Source organism: Colletotrichum karsti (assembly GCF_011947395.1).
Source record: "Colletotrichum karsti strain CkLH20 chromosome Unknown Scaffold6, whole genome shotgun sequence".
In the NCBI taxonomy this organism is placed as follows: Eukaryota; Fungi; Ascomycota; class Sordariomycetes; order Glomerellales; family Glomerellaceae; genus Colletotrichum; species Colletotrichum karsti.
The window spans coordinates 1,199,553-1,217,972 of NW_024065906.1; the positions used below are offsets into that span (position 1 = coordinate 1,199,553).

At 55.0% G+C, this 18,420-nt stretch overlaps 6 protein-coding genes across 6 annotated transcripts; 2 read left to right on the forward strand and 4 right to left on the reverse strand.

The window, feature by feature from the left end:
* Nucleotides 1–1,913: 1,913 nt before the first annotated feature.
* On the reverse strand, nt 1,914–5,601 carry CkaCkLH20_02792 (sulfate transporter family protein; the record flags this gene model as incomplete). Its single annotated transcript, XM_038885511.1, has 6 exons — nt 1,914–3,110; nt 3,160–3,593; nt 3,649–4,195; nt 4,250–4,392; nt 4,445–5,203; nt 5,304–5,601. The coding sequence occupies 6 exons, from the start codon at nt 5,599–5,601 to the stop codon at nt 1,914–1,916; spliced, it is 3,378 nt and encodes a 1,125-aa protein (XP_038749442.1).
* Nucleotides 5,602–8,034: 2,433 nt separating this feature from the next.
* On the reverse strand, nt 8,035–8,654 carry CkaCkLH20_02793 (DNA replication complex gins protein psf1; the record flags this gene model as incomplete). Its single annotated transcript, XM_038885512.1, has 2 exons — nt 8,035–8,128; nt 8,185–8,654. 2 exons carry the CDS (start codon nt 8,652–8,654, stop codon nt 8,035–8,037), a joined length of 564 nt encoding a protein of 187 aa, XP_038749443.1.
* A 721-nt stretch (nt 8,655–9,375) lies between these two features.
* On the reverse strand, nt 9,376–10,403 carry CkaCkLH20_02794 (EF-1 guanine nucleotide exchange domain-containing protein; the record flags this gene model as incomplete). The annotated part of the gene is made up of 4 exons (XM_038885513.1): nt 9,376–9,605; nt 9,660–10,039; nt 10,268–10,307; nt 10,364–10,403. The coding sequence occupies 4 exons, from the start codon at nt 10,401–10,403 to the stop codon at nt 9,376–9,378; spliced, it is 690 nt and encodes a 229-aa protein (XP_038749444.1).
* A 440-nt stretch (nt 10,404–10,843) lies between these two features.
* Nucleotides 10,844–12,346, forward strand: CkaCkLH20_02795 (uncharacterized protein; the record flags this gene model as incomplete). Its single annotated transcript, XM_038885514.1, has 4 exons — nt 10,844–10,894; nt 10,955–11,024; nt 11,074–11,563; nt 11,788–12,346. The coding sequence occupies 4 exons, from the start codon at nt 10,844–10,846 to the stop codon at nt 12,344–12,346; spliced, it is 1,170 nt and encodes a 389-aa protein (XP_038749445.1).
* A 599-nt stretch (nt 12,347–12,945) lies between these two features.
* CkaCkLH20_02796 (nuclear mrna splicing factor-associated) lies at nt 12,946–14,151 on the forward strand (the record flags this gene model as incomplete). Its single annotated transcript, XM_038885515.1, has 1 exon — nt 12,946–14,151. One exon carries the CDS (start codon nt 12,946–12,948, stop codon nt 14,149–14,151), a length of 1,206 nt encoding a protein of 401 aa, XP_038749446.1.
* A 440-nt stretch (nt 14,152–14,591) lies between these two features.
* On the reverse strand, nt 14,592–15,621 carry CkaCkLH20_02797 (uncharacterized protein; the record flags this gene model as incomplete). Its single annotated transcript, XM_038885516.1, has 2 exons — nt 14,592–14,689; nt 14,775–15,621. 2 exons carry the CDS (start codon nt 15,619–15,621, stop codon nt 14,592–14,594), a joined length of 945 nt encoding a protein of 314 aa, XP_038749447.1.
* Between the last annotated feature and the right edge of the window lie 2,799 nt (nt 15,622–18,420).

Here is an 18,420-nt window from a genome sequence, read left to right on the forward strand (position 1 = left end):
AACGAAGACCCGGACTCCTGCTCATTACACTGTTAACTCGCGGGATGTCGGACGGCGTTGAAAGACGGAGGAATTAGTTGTGCCCTGGATCAATGCATGAACCTGCAGCCCCCAGAATGCGCCATTAAGCAGCTGGTATTTGAGCGCTCTGTACGTGTCATCGGGCTACTCTAGAAACGCCTTTCAGAGAGGTGACATGTTTGAGCATGAAGCAACCAGCAACATAGCGTTTATACTATAAAACGAAGTGTCAGAGGAACCCCGGACGCATGGTTTACGTCAATTCAGTTCTCTATAGAAAAGAGCGTGAATACCGATGACCCTGCTGCCCCAGACAGATAGTTCAAGATTAGTGGCACAACTCTATGGTTGTTTGTTTCCTCAGCCCCTCGATGAGATGTTCTGGTTTGATAAAAAGTTAATACCCAATCAAAACGAGAAAAAAACCGACGCACCAGACGACAGCCATTATGACGGACATATGGCGCTGCCGACCGATGAAGTCACTCTGGTGTTTGTGAAGAGTTACCAGGCAACGAATGCTCAGTCATTTGCTTGGTTATTTCCCTTTTAAGTGATTCAAGGACAAGAATGACCATGCCGGTCGGTTATGAGTTGTAACGGTTTACTCATCTATGGCCACAAGGCAAAATATATCGCCAACGACACCGTTCACTGCGACTTTGATCCGAGCTAAGATCACACCCAGAGGTTATAATATACCTACAGGGCGAGGACTTCGCAATTGAAAGAATTAGATCCCTCCCGGAAATGTCAAAATCGGCAGAATACCCATCCGTCCCCCAGCATAACCCTGAAGAACCACAACATTTCGTCCACAGCCATTGTGAACTATGCAACAGGAAAGCCAATAATGCAGTTCAAACTACCATCACTGCTTAAAAGGGGACAGGGGTTTGTACATCCCTCGGGGACCGGACAAAGCCACCGCGGTTTTTTCTGCCGGAGACAGCGACGTCTTGGCCGTATCGGAGTTACAATCGAGGGGACCCTATACCGATCATACTCGTTAGCAACGTCTGGGGGCTGTCATGGAGGATCTCCTGTTCCGTATCCCACTACTGGTGTATTGCGCCCAGTATAATTCCCAGAAAGAGCAGAAAAGAAACAGCGAGATGTCGTTTACATGGTATATCATCTTACTCGTCAACGTGCCAACCTGACCTATCAGTTGAACTTGACAGCTAGACATCGCAACGGTTTTCATCTCCCTGGTATGCAACGACATGATGCTGTTGTTCTCGTACCCGTCGTACTGTGCTCTTATAAGCCGAAGGAAAGTGTTTCTAGTGGAACAACTCCTGCGGCAGCCTACCCGGTGGCTTCCATCCCACCAGCCATCATCATCTTTCGCTGCCTGTCTAAGCACCGCAGCTGCTCATCGGCTTCAGACCCTGGAGACCCCCAGCAACACAAATGTCTTCCTTTTAGTATAGAGTATCTCAGGCTCATCTCTATTCCCTTTCTTTGTCATCGTCGTTGCTACTGTCGTCGTCTTTGTCGCCTGTCTGGCGTTTTACAGCACAACAGTAAGAGAAAAGGGCATGCGCGGACTGCAACTAATTTACCCTTTACTTCTACCATATCTCCAATGCGTGGACCCGTGGCCAGATCACGACACAAATGATTCACCGGTTTGACTTGACGAGCCGGACAGTGAGACTCACACAGATCTCATATTCAAACTACTTCGCTCGCCCAGAGAGGACTTACTTACTCTCCGCCTCCCAATCTAGGTATTCTCAGCTACTACTCGAAAGAGACATGAGCATCCCGCTTATGATAAGAACCGCCAAACATAGAAAAAAAGCCCACCCTTTTTGACATCCTTTTTTTTAGTATCCATATGAACTCCAGAAAAATGACAAACCAGTAGATAGATAAATTGCCCATCATCCAGCCATGGTCAGAATGTAGGACGTGATAGAGGTCATCCTCTCGCTCGTCAGCTTCAGCGACATCCTCAACAGCTCCTGCGCGACGTCCGGCTGGTCCTTCTGCAGCCGCTCCCAGCCCTGCTTGTCCAACCTCCACACGACGCAGTCTCTGTCCACCGTCACGGTGGCCGTGCGGTCCGTCTCCGAGAAGAAGGGCAGCTCGCCGCACGTCGTGCCCGCCACGATGCTCTCCGTGAGAGAGCCCTGTGGCAGGTCGTAGTCGCAGCGGAGGATGCCCTTCTCGACGAGGTAAAAGCCCTTCGCGACGTCTCCTCTCGTGAAGAGGACAGTGCCTGCCGGGTACTCCTTCCTGACGAAGTACCCGACGGCCCTGAACCAAAAGTCTTCGTTCTTCTCGCTGAGCCCTTGGAAGATCTGCAACATCAACCGCAGAGGCTCCTTAAAGCTCTGCCATTTCGTCGTTCCCAGGGGTTCGGTGTTCGCCAGCGCGTTTCTGGCGGCTTCGTAGAGGTGGCTACGTCTCGGAGAGTTGATCACGACATCAAAGGACGGCCCGTCTGATTTCGCCGGTATTTCGAGGTTTGCCGTCGGTGCGTGGCGGTTATCTCTGCGAAGTTCGTCCTGGCTCGCGTATAGAGTCTTCAATAATTCGTTTTCGCAACTTTCGAGAGCTGAGTTGAGGTCTGGAAGCAATGTGACTTCGATATCGTCGTCGCCTAGTCCCACTTGCCTCAGGTTCCGACCAACCTCGCTCTCTGCGTCCTTTCCACTGATAACAAGAATAATGCCCTTGTTATCCAGAAGTCTGCTGATGGTATTGAAAGCTTCACCAGCAGAGTAATCCAAGCCTGTGACGTGGTACAGATCAAGGATGAGATATTTGATGGGCCGTTGTGCGAAAGCCCTGTCGTCGATCAACGCTCGGATCTTTTCCTCGACGCTGACGACAGTTCCGAAAAAGAGGAAGCCCGTGAGCTTGACAATGTAGATCTGCCGACGGACTTCCTGAAGGTAGTGGTGCTGCGAGGGGTTCCTGCGCACGGTAGAACCAACAATCTCGCCCGTGTAGCTCGCTCGGACGGCAGGAACTCTCGAGGTTTGAATGATGAGTGAAATGAAGGCGAGCAGAATGCCCACGCCAATACCGATGACAAAGTCGTAAATGCCCATAACAAGTACAATCACGATAACCTGAAGACAATTAGCACCGACTGATCTGATATGTGAGACAGTGACGTACCGTCAGGTATTCCGCCAGCTTGAGCTTCTTCCTCGGCAGCCAAACAGCTTCAAGGAGAAGTTCAAAGCCAAGGTCGAAGATGAGAGTGCCGACCATCATAATGGGGATAAAGCCAATAATCTTGGGTCCGATGATCATCACACCGAAAGTCAAGGCTGCCAGCATGATTCCAGCAAGCCTGCTGTCTCCGCCAGACCGCATGAAGAAAACAGTGTTGGCGTAGACCAGGTAGTTCTGAATACTGCCAGCAAGTCCCGAGATAAAGTTGGAGCAGCCGTGAAGCTTCAGCTCGCGGTCGAGATCGGCATTGTCCTCGCCAGTCTGCAAAGCTAGAGCGGGGACGTTGATAGGAACGTGGAGGATGCCGAAGAAGGTCAGGGCAAGCATGGCCGGAATGGTCTCGAGCACGGCGTCCCACTCGACGAGGTTGAATTCTGTGATGGACGTTAGTAAGAGTTTGCGCACCGTGACGCATCGAGATTAACTTACTGTACAACGTGTAAAAGTACCACCATGGCTCGTCCGCGGGAGGCCCCTCGAAGATCCAGCCATGGTCGCGCAGAGAATCGGGCTCTAGCGCATCCAAAGAAAATACAAAGAAGTAGAAGACAATGGGAATTGAGATGATGTACAGCGGCAAGAAGTATTTCGAGGCTCCTTTGGCTTGGCTGTAAAAGAGGATGATGGCAAGAATCAGTGGTGTAACCCACAGAGGGATTGTATCGGTCTGGAACAGCTTATGCAGGGTATCGAGGTCGTACTCGAGGCTACCGTCCATGCGGGCTGAGACCTCGAATCCTGTGGCTACCAGGAACCAACCAACACCTCCGATGCAGCCAATCAAGATGTGCCTCGGGATGAAGCCGACCATGTAACCGAAGTTGAACTTGCCCATAAGATAGAAAACCGTTCCTGTCATCATCGAGCTGATTGCATAGGAAACAATCGTCGTCGCAATCACGGCATCAGGCTTGTCTTCACCAATGTGATCAGTGATCGTCTGGGCCATGTTATGGAAGAAGGGCACGACTTCGATCTACAACTTGTTAGTCAAATCTTGGCGGCTGATTTGGAGTCGGATCTTGCTTACAAGCTCTGAGCCGACGCCACCCTTGAAGATACTACCAAAGGAAAACGTCAATTGCGAGACGATGGTGCTGACATAGAAAATGGATATTCCAGCCGAGCCAAGACCAGCGAAAATGGGCTTGCCAAGGGGGAACAAAATCATGCCTGGACTTGTCAGATATGTCGTCCAAAGCTTTTGACTTACACCGAAACTTACCGTAAGACAAAGCATCAAGAACATTGAGCAACAATCCAACTATTACGGCAGGCAAACACGACACCGGAGCTACGATAGCATTCTGCCAAATAACTTTCCGGTCCCAAATTTTGGGGCTTGTTACGACCTGGACGCCGTGGACAATGTGATCCTCAACATTAACCGTCAAATCCTTCAAACCGCGGAACCATTGCTTCTTGGGCATCTGCTTCTGCCCTTCCACGTCGACACCGTTGGTGCTTCCGTTTGTCTCATAGCTGTCAGACGAAAGTCTGGGTATGAGGGGCGTGCGCTCGGTCGGTTCCTCCGCAGCGGCGCCGTTTGACGGCTGCGGTTCTGGTTCGTGCCTTTCTCTGGACGGCGATCGCTTCGGCTTCGATTCGACGGTGTCTGGTTCGGATTGTTCGGGGCGGGGTTGAGGGTCGGGTGAGGGCTCTCGGTGCGATTGGGGTGGTGACCTCTTCAGCAAGCTCGTCAAGATTGAGGGACCGTCCTCCGGTAGTCCTTCCAAATCCTCCTCCGGTGATGAAGGCTCAGAGACTTCTTGAATTGTGTCGGAGCTGTTGATATGCGCGCTTCCTGCCTCGTCCTCCTCGGTGTCTGAAACTGCCGTCTCCCGAGCAAGTTGCGAATTCTGTGATCGTTGACGCGAAAGAAATGACGGGCTCTGGCCGGTCTTCTTGTCCGACAGGAGGTACGAGGCGAGCTCTGCGGTATCTTCGCGCACGCTGCGAGCATACTGGGCGCTATCCTGGGGAGCTGCCGACCAACAGTTAGCTTGGGGTGCGTGGAATGGCGCTTGCGCCGAGTATTGACTGCTTGCCTAAGTGATCTCTGACGGTGCCATGGATGAAGGAACGGATCGGTTCTCGGTGACTCGAGCTCAAGGAAGACGACAGGTTTCTGGCATCTGCGCCAGCGAGATGAGAAGTTCGGCCAGGGCTGAGGAGCGGGTTCTCGGAGTTGTTTTCGCCGGTTCTCTGGGAGCTCAAGGATGAAGCTCTCCTCCTCCACGGAGAGAAGCCAAAGTTTGGGGAGGACATGGCTAGCTGGTTAGGTTTGCTGTTGACGGCGGCGGGCGGGAGCGCGAGCGGAGGGCACCGAAGGTTCGCCGGAGCACCTTTCAAAGGGTGCCAGTTGTCGGGGGACCAGGCCAATGGTTGAGGCGGCGGGTTGTTGCGAGTTTTACCTGGAAATCATGGGCAACTGGGAAGCTCGAGCTCGTTGGGCAAGGGGTGAGCGTGAGAGATGGAGAGAGAGTAAGAAGGGTGGGCAGCGTCGGCGCTGATAAGAGATGGGAAAGTGTATTACACGAACGGCCTGTGGGCGGGACTGGATCTACAAGTTAAGGCAAGGATGGCCCGTCTAGTTTTTTTTGGTGATGTTGGTCTGAGTGGTGCTATGTACTGCAAATTGAAGTGCCAGAGGCTAAAACAAAAGACTAGGTTAGTAAGGAATTGTACCCGCGCGACGAAACGTGTGGGTGGCAGATGACAACCTAGAAGAGGGGAAACGCAACGGAGATAGAGTAGGAGGAAGAGGAGAGAAAAGGACGGACGGAAGAGCGACAGTCATCAGTCTGTGGTCTGGTCGAGGTTGTCGTCAACATGGCGCGCGCACGCAGCAGAGCAGCGCAGCACTGCAGAGAATTAGACGAACCTTGAACCAAGTCAAATTTGCATTTTGCATGTGGCTCTTCGCCCCTCACTAGCGCACCTCCCACGCCCACGGCATAAGAGACATGGTGCCGCTGTACCTGGGCCACACAAAGGAAGGCTAGCGCACACCCTCGATGTTTCTAGCGGACATTCCGTAGACCAGAAAGACGCTGCAGACCACTCTCCAGGGCTGCCAAGCTGCGTGCTCACGTCGCACTACGTAACGGGATCACCAAAACATTTTAGGTACCTACATCCATCCATCCTACCCATGTTGAAGTACGTAGTTCACTAGTTCTGGCTTGGACGGCGAACCACTTACAGCCGCTGCGTGGCAGTCTCCGTGGACGAGCCTTCGCGCTCCAGTCCGGCGGGCACAATCAGTCACTCAGTGTCACCTCTCACCTCACGTCGTGGTCGGCGTCCCACTTCGGATCCAGGATTTGCCTTTTCGCTCTTCGGAAGCCGTAGCCATGGCCACACTGCACCGGGCACCTCCAACTCCTCCAAGCTGGAGCTGACAGACACCAGATGGAGCTGGAGGTGGTGGAGGAGCCTGCGGGTCCTTCTCGCTGCTCACTCTCCGACTTACCGGCCCTGTTCCAGCCCAAGCTCACGTCTGAAGAGGGCCAACGCAATGCTCAAAGTTTCATCTCCTCACTTCTCCCGTGGGGTAACGGTTTGTCATTTGGAGAAATCCTGTCAATTGGTCGTCATCCTCGCCGACAATGGCCCGATATATCTGCAGCATGGCAAAGCTGCCCGTCCAACAATCACCAGACACCACCAAGATCGCTACCCGTCCTTCCGTCTCCTGCTCCGGCCCTCCACTGGGCTGACGATCAGGAGGCCGAACCAGGTGTGCCAACGCCTTCATGCAGAGCATGATGCAATGCAGCGCACCAGGCCAGCCCATGCCCTGTCTGTTGCTCTGCCGTGCCCTGCAAATGCCTGTGTGCCGCGCCGTGCTGTGCTCCACGACCAACGGTCGTAGTGGATGGCCGGTACGCTGATGACGGCCCGCTTGGAATCTGCTGAAGAGACATGTAGAGTCGTGGACGTGTCTGAGGTTTCAATGCAGGTCGGTTGTCGAAAATCGCTATCGGTTTGTCTTTTGCTCATCCTTCGCCGATATCGCGACATCTGATGTCCATTCTCCGCGCAGCCACTACACGTCCGAGCTATGCGACCTGCGCCCGTTATCAATTGGTGTTGCAATTCCGGCTTTTTGAACGTGCGCGCGTCTGCTGCCACATGCGAGGCATGTTTCTCCGATTATTCGCTAATCTCGCTGAGCAGACAAAAAGCAATGGCCCATTGAAGAGCCCGGCAACCCAGACATTCTTACGTGCCATGTCCGCGGTCTGGATCCAGTTCATTGCGCCCTCCACCAGAGCCTCCCGCGTGCCGTCGAGAAGGTTGCCGTGTTAGCCACTATTTTCCTGTGTCGGCCGCTCCGGAACTCATCCGGAACCCATCCGCCCGCTGATCTTGGCCCCATTCTGCTCCGGGCCATGTTTTGCTGGTTGTGGTCCCGTCATCCAGATCCGATGCAGGACCAAAATCCCCTCCCGGACCCTTTATGGTCCTCCGTCACGAATCCCGTTCCCGTTCCCCCAAGCCCCTTGAAACTGCATGCAAGCCCCGCGCATTCCGCGAGACGCCAGCAAGGCATGCTCAGATGTTGACTTTCTCGCATCATCTTGACGCAGCGTGTTGCGATATTCCGCCGCGATTGGCGCACTGCGTGGCGTCCATGCCGCTGTACATCTATTTTGATTTTTGCCCGTGCAAGGGTCCGGGCAGGGCGACCTTGCATCGTCCGTACCCCTCCTGCCCCAATGTTCCCCATGCAGAGGTTCGTAGACACATTTCTTTTAGTATCGACTTCCCCAAATGTTGATAACGCGTTATCAAGCTGGAGCTCGCTCATCAGCTGAGTTTTTGGAGGTAACCTTGCGCTATGAGCCGCTCAACGTCTCCCTGCCTCACGAAGAACTGGCTGTTCTTTGTCAGGTTGATGGCGCTGTATCCCCGGCGTCAGATGCAGAACTTCCGTGTGATTGAGGCAGCCAAACTCACCCATATTCGGTTTGTATCTCTCCTGCGTCCTTCAGAACCCTCACGTCGATGAACAGGTCACGAGGCGGCTCCAAGCTCCCCGTCAAGTCAATATCAGTCCACTGTCCCTTGTAGGCGGCCAGCAGGTCGCCATACTGTCTCACGTACTCCTCCTCTTGCGGGCTGAGACTGCTTGTTGGCCCGTCTGCACTGCCATTCGCCCCGCCGGCCGATCCTGCGTGACGAACTTGCTGTCCGGACAGGTCGAGTACGTCGACTCCCTTCCAAGCCAGCTCTTCGAGTTTATCTGTTCGAGTTCGGTGGTAGGCGAGAAGGCATCGCTTGTTTCTGCGCATCGAGAGGTGGTTGACGAGTAGCGTGCACGCGGTCGCCTGGTCCGCGGATGGGTCGAAGGAACCCTGAAAAGGCTCCAGCAGTTCGTTCACGTCTTTATCGAGATCTCTGACTTCGCGCGTTACGGCTCGTACCATCTCGGCTTGGTACGGCGGCAGATGTGTGAGATTTTGCGTCCGTTTAGCATGTTGTACCTGCAAGACGCGTCAGTTTCCCATTGGATATCGTGGTTTCGAGCTGAATCGTTCGTACTAATTTGTTGCCTAGATCGCCGTACATTTTGCGATGGGAAGAGTGCAATTCGGCAAAGTCGTAACAGGAGAGGTCTGACGCGTGAATTTGTGAGTCCCGCCTGCAAGTTCGCGTTCAAGACCCGCGGTTTGCGAATTAAGAATGGGAATCCGCCTTAGGTAACCTGTCGAGTCGCGTTGCATCTGTCTGACCGCTTTTGGAAAGTGAGAAGCTGCCCCTCACTTAGCGCCTAGCCCCACAAGAGCCCAAAGTGTTGCCTATCAAATTGTGAGTAACTGAATGACTCTGTGCTGACTGCTAGGTATCAAGGTCGATAGTGCGGGGTTTTCTCATCAAGCTCCCCTCCCCGTACAGGTATGACTGTTGTGTTTTGATCACAGGAAACTCGAGAATTTGGTTCATTGTTTACGTCTTGAAAAGGTCTTCGTAACCTCATTTGTATTCATCAAAGTCTTGGGCTCGCACTCTTTCTTGAGCGACAGGTCGTAGCCTGTGCCGGTGCTGAGCAACCCCGCGTTGACCTTTTTTTGTGAGGATTCTATGGATTATCATATCTCCACCATCATGCCTCGTGAAATCATCCCGCCCGTCCTGTCGTAAGACACTTTACAGCTTCTGCATGGCAACAACGTCAGAGGACTGGACGTAGTCCTCGAACTCCTGGATCTCCTCCTGGAGGTCGTCCAGGGAGACCTTGTCGTCCTCAATGACAAGGTTGATCTGGAGCTTCTTGACACCGAAACCGACGGGGACAAGCTTGGAGGCACCCCAGACGAGACCGTCCTTCTCGATACCGCGGACGGAGGCCTCGAGGGCAACCATGTCAGTCTCGTCATCTAGTTGGCGGTTAGCATTGGTTTGGTCACAAAGTCAGGAATAGCGCAACATACCCCAAGGCTTGACGTCGAGGGTGACGACGGACTTGGCAATGGTCTTGGGCTTGTTCTCCTTCTTCTTCTTGTACTCAGCGAGACGCTCCTCACGGATGCGGGCAGCCTCGGCGTCCTCCTCCTCGTCGTCGGAACCGAACAGGTCGACGTCGTCGTCGTCCTCCTCGGCAGCGGGGGCCTTGGCGGGGTTCACGGGGAGCTCGCTGGCCTCGGGGCCGTAGACAGAGTAGGCCTTGGAGGCATCACCGGGGAGAGTGGCGAACTCGCTCTCGTAGGTGGAGATGTGCTTGTACCATCTGGCGGCGTGGGGGTACTTCTCCGCGTTGGGAGCAGACTGAAGGGCCTTGTAGACGGCAACGTCGGCCTGGGAAGGAGAGTGGCTATTTCAATCGTCAGCAACCATGTTTTTGCCCAAAGATGCTGAAGCGTCAAATATGACAGGGCAAGGCGAAAAGTCAGAGTTGCACGAAGTGCTGGTTGCTTCGTCAAATAGCAGGGTCTTAAGCTGCCTCCGAAACACGGACCAATGTTCCTCATCATGTAGTTGCCGGGAGAATTGAATGGATAGGAAGTCTTGAGGGGCGCAAAAGGGGGGGGAATCAACGTACCCAACGATGTAGGAGCGGGTGGTGAGCCAGCTGTTCAGCACTGACTCATAGTCAGTCGATGAAAGAATGGAAGAATTCAACGCTGCAGAAACTTACTGGCAGCACCAGCATCAGTGAGAAGGTCGGCGAAGCCCATTTTTGCGATTTGAAGAGGTTTGTAGAGAAGAAAGGGGTAAAAGAGAAAGCTGTAGAAAGCGGGATGTGTTGAGGTTCAGGTAGAAATAGGTCGAGGTGGGGTTTGGGAAGCGAAATTTTTATTCTTCCCTTTGATTGCGGTGCTCCCAGCTTCTGCGCTTCCTGGGCCTGCACGGACCCCGCTGGTTGCCCGGTGCCCCTCCTTGCTCCCCTCTTCGGACTAAGGACGGCCCGAGGTGGACCCCTGCGACGGGGGCCGCAAGCGCATGTGGGACAGCCAATTCAGGCAGGCAGGGAGCTCCTACGCAATTGCCATCGAGAGCTCCAATTCCAACAGCTTAACCTGACACCCATCTCACAAACGACATCACGAACAATTGCCATTTCTACCTTGGACTCTTAACAGCCACATCATCCGATACCCAGATTCGAAGGCACAAGATGTCGATTGTGCCTATAATCACCTTCAAGGCTGGTACCTGCGATGCAGACGTCAGTGACCTACCTACGCAACCTCCATCGCCCGACCCCGGTTTGCTAACTTGACGAAAGACCTCCAGCAAGCCTTACAAGGTCAAACCCCAAGCCACACCCGGCTACATCTACCTGTACTCCGAAGATGGTATGTCGAGCGCCCTCGTGTCCATGACTTAGCATCTAAGAACCGGCAGACTTGATCCACTTCTGCTGGCGCGAGCGCAGTGCCGCCATGGACGCCCCCGACCTCGATCTCGTCATGGTGCCGACGGACGGTGAATTCGTCCCCCATATCCCGGACAACCAACCGACATCAAAGACCAACGGTCGTGTCTTCGTGCTCAAGTTCGGTTCCTCCTCCCAGAGACACTTCTTCTGGCTCCAGTCGAAGCCGCAATCCCGCAACGGCGACCCGAGCTGGTTCAGCCCTCGCGACAAGAAGATTGGCGAGATTGTCAACGCGCTTCTTCAAGGCGAAGACGTCAATGTCAACCGAGAGCTGGCGCAGGTTCGCAACACCGACGACAGACGGGACGACGACGATGACGAGACAATGGAAGATGCTGAGGGCCAGGGAGACCGGAACGATCAAACAACCGGTGGTGCTGGCGCTGGCGCCACTGGCGGCGACGTCCGCGAAGAGGGCGAGAATGCTAGAGAGGGTGGAAGTGACGGAGCTCGAGCGTAGGTTTTCTCCTAATGCATGTCTACTGTGGTTGGAGTCCAGGGTCACTAGAATCATACGGACTGCTTTGGCACGGTCAGGGAAAAGACGTGAGGCCCGCGATGTGGCGCCACCTGTACTTTTAGAGCCTTTCAAAAGACACAAGGGTTCGGAGTTTGCCATTTTTCGTGGTGCCCACGGCTTGATTTGCTCGATTGATGATCTTGTGCTAACTCGTTGATAGTGCTGCTGGTGGCTCTGGCAATACCGATGCGGACGCTGCCGTCCGGAACTTCTTGGCTTCATTACAAGGCAACTCTGGTCTGGGCGGATCTCAGCAGGGTGGACAGCAGCAAGCCGATAAGCCTTTTCCCTACCTGAACCACCTTCTCCCTAACGAAATCACGATCCCCATGCTCCGCTCAGCCTCCGAGGAGTACATCGACAGTCTCCTCAGTTTCTTACCGCCGGCAATCCTCATTCTTGCCACGGATAACGACGACTTGGGTGACTCGGAGCCCACGGCAGAGGCTGCCGCCGCTGCCAAGGCGACGTTGAGTCTGGCAGAGAAGAAGACTTTGCTGGAGAGGGTCCTCAGAAGCCCTCAATTCCACCAAGCTCTGGGCAGTCTGACAATGGCTCTCCGCGACGGCGGTCTCCCCACTGTTGCCGAGGCGCTGAAGGTCAAGGTTCCCAACGGGGGCTACATGAGGGGCGGTGCCATGCCCTTGGGGGGCGGTGAAGCTGTGGAGGCGTTCGTTGAGGGCGTCAAATCCACTGTGAAGGAGAAGAAGCAGGGCTGAGCGGGAAAAGAGGCATGCGAAGGCGGGGCGGTCGCACAATAGACATGAACATAGACAAGGAGGCACTTAGCTTGCTCTGATAGGTAGGGAGAATAACGATGATATGCCTTTCAATGTCGCTACTGTTCATGCTTTTGAGCTCTACATACACGGTAGAGATTCTACTCTGGCAATACAGACCTAATAGCAAGAATAATCTCAAAAAGAAACGCTCAAGGCCAACCCTGGCGGCTCAAGTGACATTGACCTGGAAGTTAATATACCTTAATAGATTCCGTAAAGTTAAGTACCTGGTAAGGTATTCGTAGTCGTAGGTATAGGTAGCTCAAAGCTGCGCCAGTAAGCTCCCGTCGACTGTCGTTCCGTTCCATTCAGACCCATTGACCCCACACGACCCCAAGTCCCTGCCGGTGCTCCCTGTCTGCACCTGCCGTTTCTCCACTAACGTCACCAAGATTACTCCGTCGCTTTGGATTCCACACTTAAGTTTAAAGACAGGCAGCAACTAGAACTGAGGCCAATTATCATCTGAATTTCTGTACTTCTTGTGGCCGAACGCAATCAATCGCAAACACGACTGCGCTCTCCATCACTCCAACATGGCAGACCAATTAAAAGATCCGTTGCCGACGTCCATCGAGGAGTTTGGCAGTGACGAGCGCATATCCTTCTCCAAGCTCGACAACAAGTACCTCGCTGTCCTCGACGATGGCACCGAGCTCGAGTTCAACCCGGCGACAGCGACGTGGGCTGAGGCCGCCGACGAGCCCATCGAACCCCTCGACGTCGACGAACACACTGCGCAACTTGTAGACCTCTCCAGAAGCGCCAGCGCCAGCGCCGGCCCCGAAGCGCAACCCAGCAATTCCAGGAAACGGAAAGACTCCCCAGGCGGTATGAACGACCAGCGGAACAGCAACAACAACGGAGGAAATGGAAACGGCAACGGCCGCCCGGCGAAGAAGGCAAAACCCCCGCGCGCTCCGCCGCAGCCGCGCCAGAACACCGCCGTCTATGTCACAGGCCTCCCCTCCGACGCGACGGTCGACGAGATCCACGAGCTGTTCTCGCGCAAGGGAGGCGTCATAGCGGAAGAGATCGACAGCGGTCGGCCGAGAATCAAGATGTACACGGATGCCGAAACCGGCAAGTTCAAGGGCGACGCGCTCATCGTCTTCTTCAAGCCGCAGAGCGTCGAGATGGCCATCATGTTGCTCGACGACACGGACTTCCGATTCGACGGCCCCGCGGACCAGCCGAAGATGCGCGTGCAAGCGGCGGACTCGAGTTACAAGAAGACGCAGTACGAAGACGGCGCGGCCGAGGGAAAGGGGGAGAACGGTGGATCGTCGAACGGACCGCAACAGAAGAGGGAGAAGAACAACAGTGACAGGCAAAAGATCATTCGCAAGACGCAGAAACTGGCGGCGAAGCTTGCGGACTGGAGCGACGACGAGCCTTCGACTTTACCAACGGAGACCAACTCCAAGTGGGACAAGACCGTTATCCTAAAACACATGTTCACGCGCGAGGAGCTGGAGGAGGACCCGGCGGCGCTGCTGGAGATCAAGGAGGATATTCGCGAGGAGTGCGCGAAGCTGGGCAACGTGACGAACGTGGTGCTCTACGACGAGGAGCCTGACGGCGTCGTGTCTGTCAAGTTCTCCAAGCCCGAGGCGGCGCAGGCGTGCATACAGCTCATGAACGGGCGCAGCTTCGACGGACGTGTGGTGGAGGCGTCTGTGTCAACAGGCAGGGAGAGATTCAAGAAGTCGAAGCAGGGCGAGCCTAGCGACAGCGAATGATACAGCTTCTCGTATACGAAGACGAGAAGTGAGTTACCACTCCGGTTATCGATATGACCCAGTATCATTGCCAGGACCAGCTGGAGGACCTGCACTATCCTCGAGGAAGTCGATTTCCAACTAGCACGCAAGCACTGCGAGATGAGAGACAGGGAGGAGTGTACACCTCAGTCTCGATTAGGCATTGAGCAACTCAAGGTCAGGTCAACGCTCAGGAAGGGACTCACATTGGAATTGTATGGATAGATGTGTTTAATAGTCGATCATCAGAGTTCGGAGCATCAAGACAGGCCAAATTCCAGTTTATTCAAAGCTTTTCGATGTGTATGTTCTACCCTGTTTATCCGACGCCTTCTCCTCCAACGCCAAGCCAAAATACTTCTGACGTGTAAACCGGTGCTATATATGGATATGAGCGCTTTCAACGAGAGGCCGCCGTCTTAGACGGCCTTCTCGACTTGAATCTCAGTCTTCTCGGAGACGACGTACCAGATGGCTGCCTCTATGATTCGGCACACAATCTTCAACTCGTGGTCATCTGCAAAGCACGTCAGCTGCAAGCATTTCACGGATACCCCTAAACTTCGTTGTAAGTCTCTCGTCGCCCAACTCGGAACACGTACCACGCGGCGCGTACACCATGATGAATTCCTCAGGTACGGGCATCTGCACCAGCCGCCCCTTCCACGCGAGCGGATGGCGCTGGCCCCATCCCTTGGCGAGCACCTCGCGGATATCGTCCGGGTGCAGACTCATGTGCAACGAGTGGTCCGAGTCGTGGACGTGACACACCTCCCCGTTACACGTCACGTTCACCGGGTGCCGCGCGAAGAGGCCGAGGCCGTGCTTCTCGAGGCACGACCTCGCCGTACCGAACCTCGCAGGCTTCTCGGCCGCCAGGCGCTCCAGGGTCCGTCGGAGGGCGTGGTAGTGCGGCTCCGTGCCGTGCTGGTCGAGCTGCCGCTGCGGGGCGATGCCGGCGACGAGCGGACGGGGCCCGGGGCGGTACGGCAGCCGGCTCAGGCCGAGGTCGTCGCCGAGCTGCTGGACGAGGATGCCCCTCTCGGGCAGCACGTCGGGGTTCGGTTCGGGGGCGGTGAAGGGGTCGCGGAGGGCCCAGAGCCTGAGCCAGGCGATCCGGACGTAGCCCTGGAACGTGGCGGGCGTGCCTCCGGGGCCGAGGCCGAGGAAGTTCTGGTAGTCGTTGCGGACGAGGAGGAGGACGGGGGCGAGGATGATGAGGATCTCGGCGGTCCGGGGCTCGAGGAAGTGGATGATGAAGGCGAGGGTGACGGAGACGGTGAAGATGGCGGGCCCGTTGAGGGTGATGGAGATGGGCTCCTGCTTCAGGACGCAGCTGGCGGCCACGGGGTCGAGGCCCAGGCCGGCGCCCCAGGCTTTGGGCGCGATGAGGGGGTCCTCATGGAGGCGAGGGCTTGTCGACGAGGTGGTCGTGATGGAGACAGACATGGCCGCTTGTGTTGCTTGTTACGAGAGACGCATGGGCACTAATATGCACGGCCGACGCCTCGCTTGACAGTGAGGGGTAGATAATCTCAAGCACGCAAACAAGAAAAAGGTCACCGAGGAAGAGATAGGGAAAAGATTATTATAAGACAGCACAAAGAGACAAAACGGGCGAGGAGAGAGGGAGAGAGGAAGAAGGGCCAAGGTTCTCGAGAGGCAGTATGAGGTAAAGCTGACCTGACACAGCCGGAAACGAGTGGCCACGAGGTTCGAATTCCCCAAGCCGCCAGGCGTTATCGTCGCAGGTCGAACAACATGCGGGGTTCGGGAGCTGGTCCGTTGAAGGGGATCAAGTGACGCTCGTTTGACAAAATGGTCAGACGTGAGTGGCTAAAAGGTAGGGCCGGTCGACGGATGGGAGAGCTTGAACCACACAAGCCGCAAATAGCCTGGGGGGAAGGGAGCTGCAACCCATCGGGCTCGTGCGAAGGTTGTTAGAGTTGGGCAAAGTTTCCGCCTCGGCGAGCAGCAGCAGGCAGACTAGGGTAGGGCGAGCTAGAAATGGCACTTCTGTTCATGGTTCCCCGTGGCCTGGGGTTTTGTTGTCGAAGCCCTCGTGACGGTCTACCCCGGATTTCTGGTTTGGGGTAAGGGACGGCAATGCGTATAAAACAAAAGGGTGTCCTCGTCTTCAACGGTCAGCAGGATCTTGGAACATATTCTCTCTCTTCTGATGCGTGTCCGTGAAATTGCGGTCTAGTCGGGCGTCAAGTTCACCGTCCGAGTCCCCCCACCCCGGGGGATACGGGCGGCACGGCACCGCTGGGCTTCACGGAGAGAACTCCTGGATGACGTTGGGTTGAGGTCGTCCAGGTTCCACCGCCGGTTCGGGTGAATGTTACCCAGAGCGCCGGTGACGGAGGGGGCCTCTGGAAATCCTCCGACGGGAGGGAGTGTGGGAGGGAGGGACACAGAAAACCCCAATAGGCGGTGGCCCCAAGAGCCCGTTACCCAGTTTGACGATCTGACTTCTCACTGCATTTTGTGTGTCGTGTGCGACGACGAGTGACTATCCCCGCCTTTCGAGGGCCACTTGGGCGTTTTGACGACGGCAGCTGATCGGCCAAATTCCCTGCGGCTTTGGACCCAGTGGGCTTACCACATTATGATGTCGCAGGGTGGGATATTCAGGAGGCCAGTTTGATCTTCAATGAAGAGCGGGTTTGGTTTCCGTCTGTTGGTTGACGCTTGAGGATAGCTGGGACAGGCGGCTGTTGGAAACACCTGGAGTCGGGCCTATCAAGATGTCGCGGCTTCTTTGTCTCAACCACGGAGGATAGGTAGACTGTTTGGCTGCTTTGCTGGTTTGTTGCGTAGGAGAGGTTTCCAGTCGCACAACCAAAGTTAGTTCGTAGTCGAGGTGACATGGTTCACGTTGCCGGCGCGTAGTCCGCCAGAGAAGGTTGCGGACTTAGGTTATGATAAAGTTGCGTCACGGCCGCAACACAAATGATGAACCTCGTGTCAAAGGTTATACTCTGCGCCTCTCTGCCGGGGAACACTCCGAGACCATGGCGGCGAAGTTTGCCCATGTTTGGCAGCGCTGAACCACTATTGACTTGTCCTTGCTTCTCGATACGAGTTGTTGACGTGGTGTTTGGTGCCCTCGTCGGGACCAATGCAGTGGCCGGCATGAACCCTTGAGGAATGTGGCTGGCGGTTGGCTGCGGGCTGGTGAGACGAGACGCGTCGAGGCTCGTAAACCTGATCTTATACATGGTGCAGTCTCTCTCTTTTTCTTGGTCCCGACAAAACGAGAAGAATGCGGAAGATGCTGAATTAAGCGCAGTGGCAAGGGTCGGTGGTTGGACGATAGGGCGGTAGGGTTGGCCAAGGATGAACATAGGGGGGTTACACCGAGCGGAATAGGCTTGATTTCTGCCGTCTCAGCCACATGTACGAGGAGATGAAAAATGGATATGCAAATCGATATTCGGGGGATAAATCTCGGCCATGTTCTAAATTTGTTCATCTGGAATTCTGCATGGCCGACATGACTGATGGACTGCCGCTCCGGTATGAGCTCTCATTAGGATAATCTCTGGCTGGGCATCCTCTGAATCGCGGTGTTTGGATCATCTCTCAGACATGGTCGTCGAGCTTGGCGACATGACGTCGGCGACGGAGATTTTGGAAGAGACTGCGGGGTGCATGGATGGATCACGAATTTTAGACTGAACAGGTTGGAAGTCTGGTTGAAGAAATGCCTCCGGTCGTTTGTTTGGAAGGCTTAGCATTGCTGGCGCTGAGCGAGACTGTCTCATGGAAGGGCCAAGAGCGTTGGAATCGAAGGACAATGAGACGAAACCGAGGAACGCGTCCGACCATGTTGCAGCTTCGTCCAGTCTCTTTGACGGTTGGACGAGTCGTGACGAGACAGAAAACGATTCGAGGTGTGGCTGCAGCAGCCATGGCTCAGCTTTTGTGTTCATTCACAATAACCTGTAATCTGTTAGTTACTCCGTACTTTTGCATCCAATTGTCTGGCCAGTCCTGGTTGGTTTAAAGTGGACTGCATGCTGCAGAGTCCTGCTTCGGAAAGGAGACCGGAGTGAGAGTCGCAGTCAATATCGCGGAGCTGACATGACAATCTGGACGGGCTAGGAAACGAGGACAGTGTCGAGAAAAAGAGCTTTCAACGGTCCTGAATTTCATTCCGCCAGGAAGACCGGAGGACCAGAGGAGAGGACGGGAAGTGGAACACGCCTTCGACCAGGGAGCCGAACCGTAGCGGGCAACCAG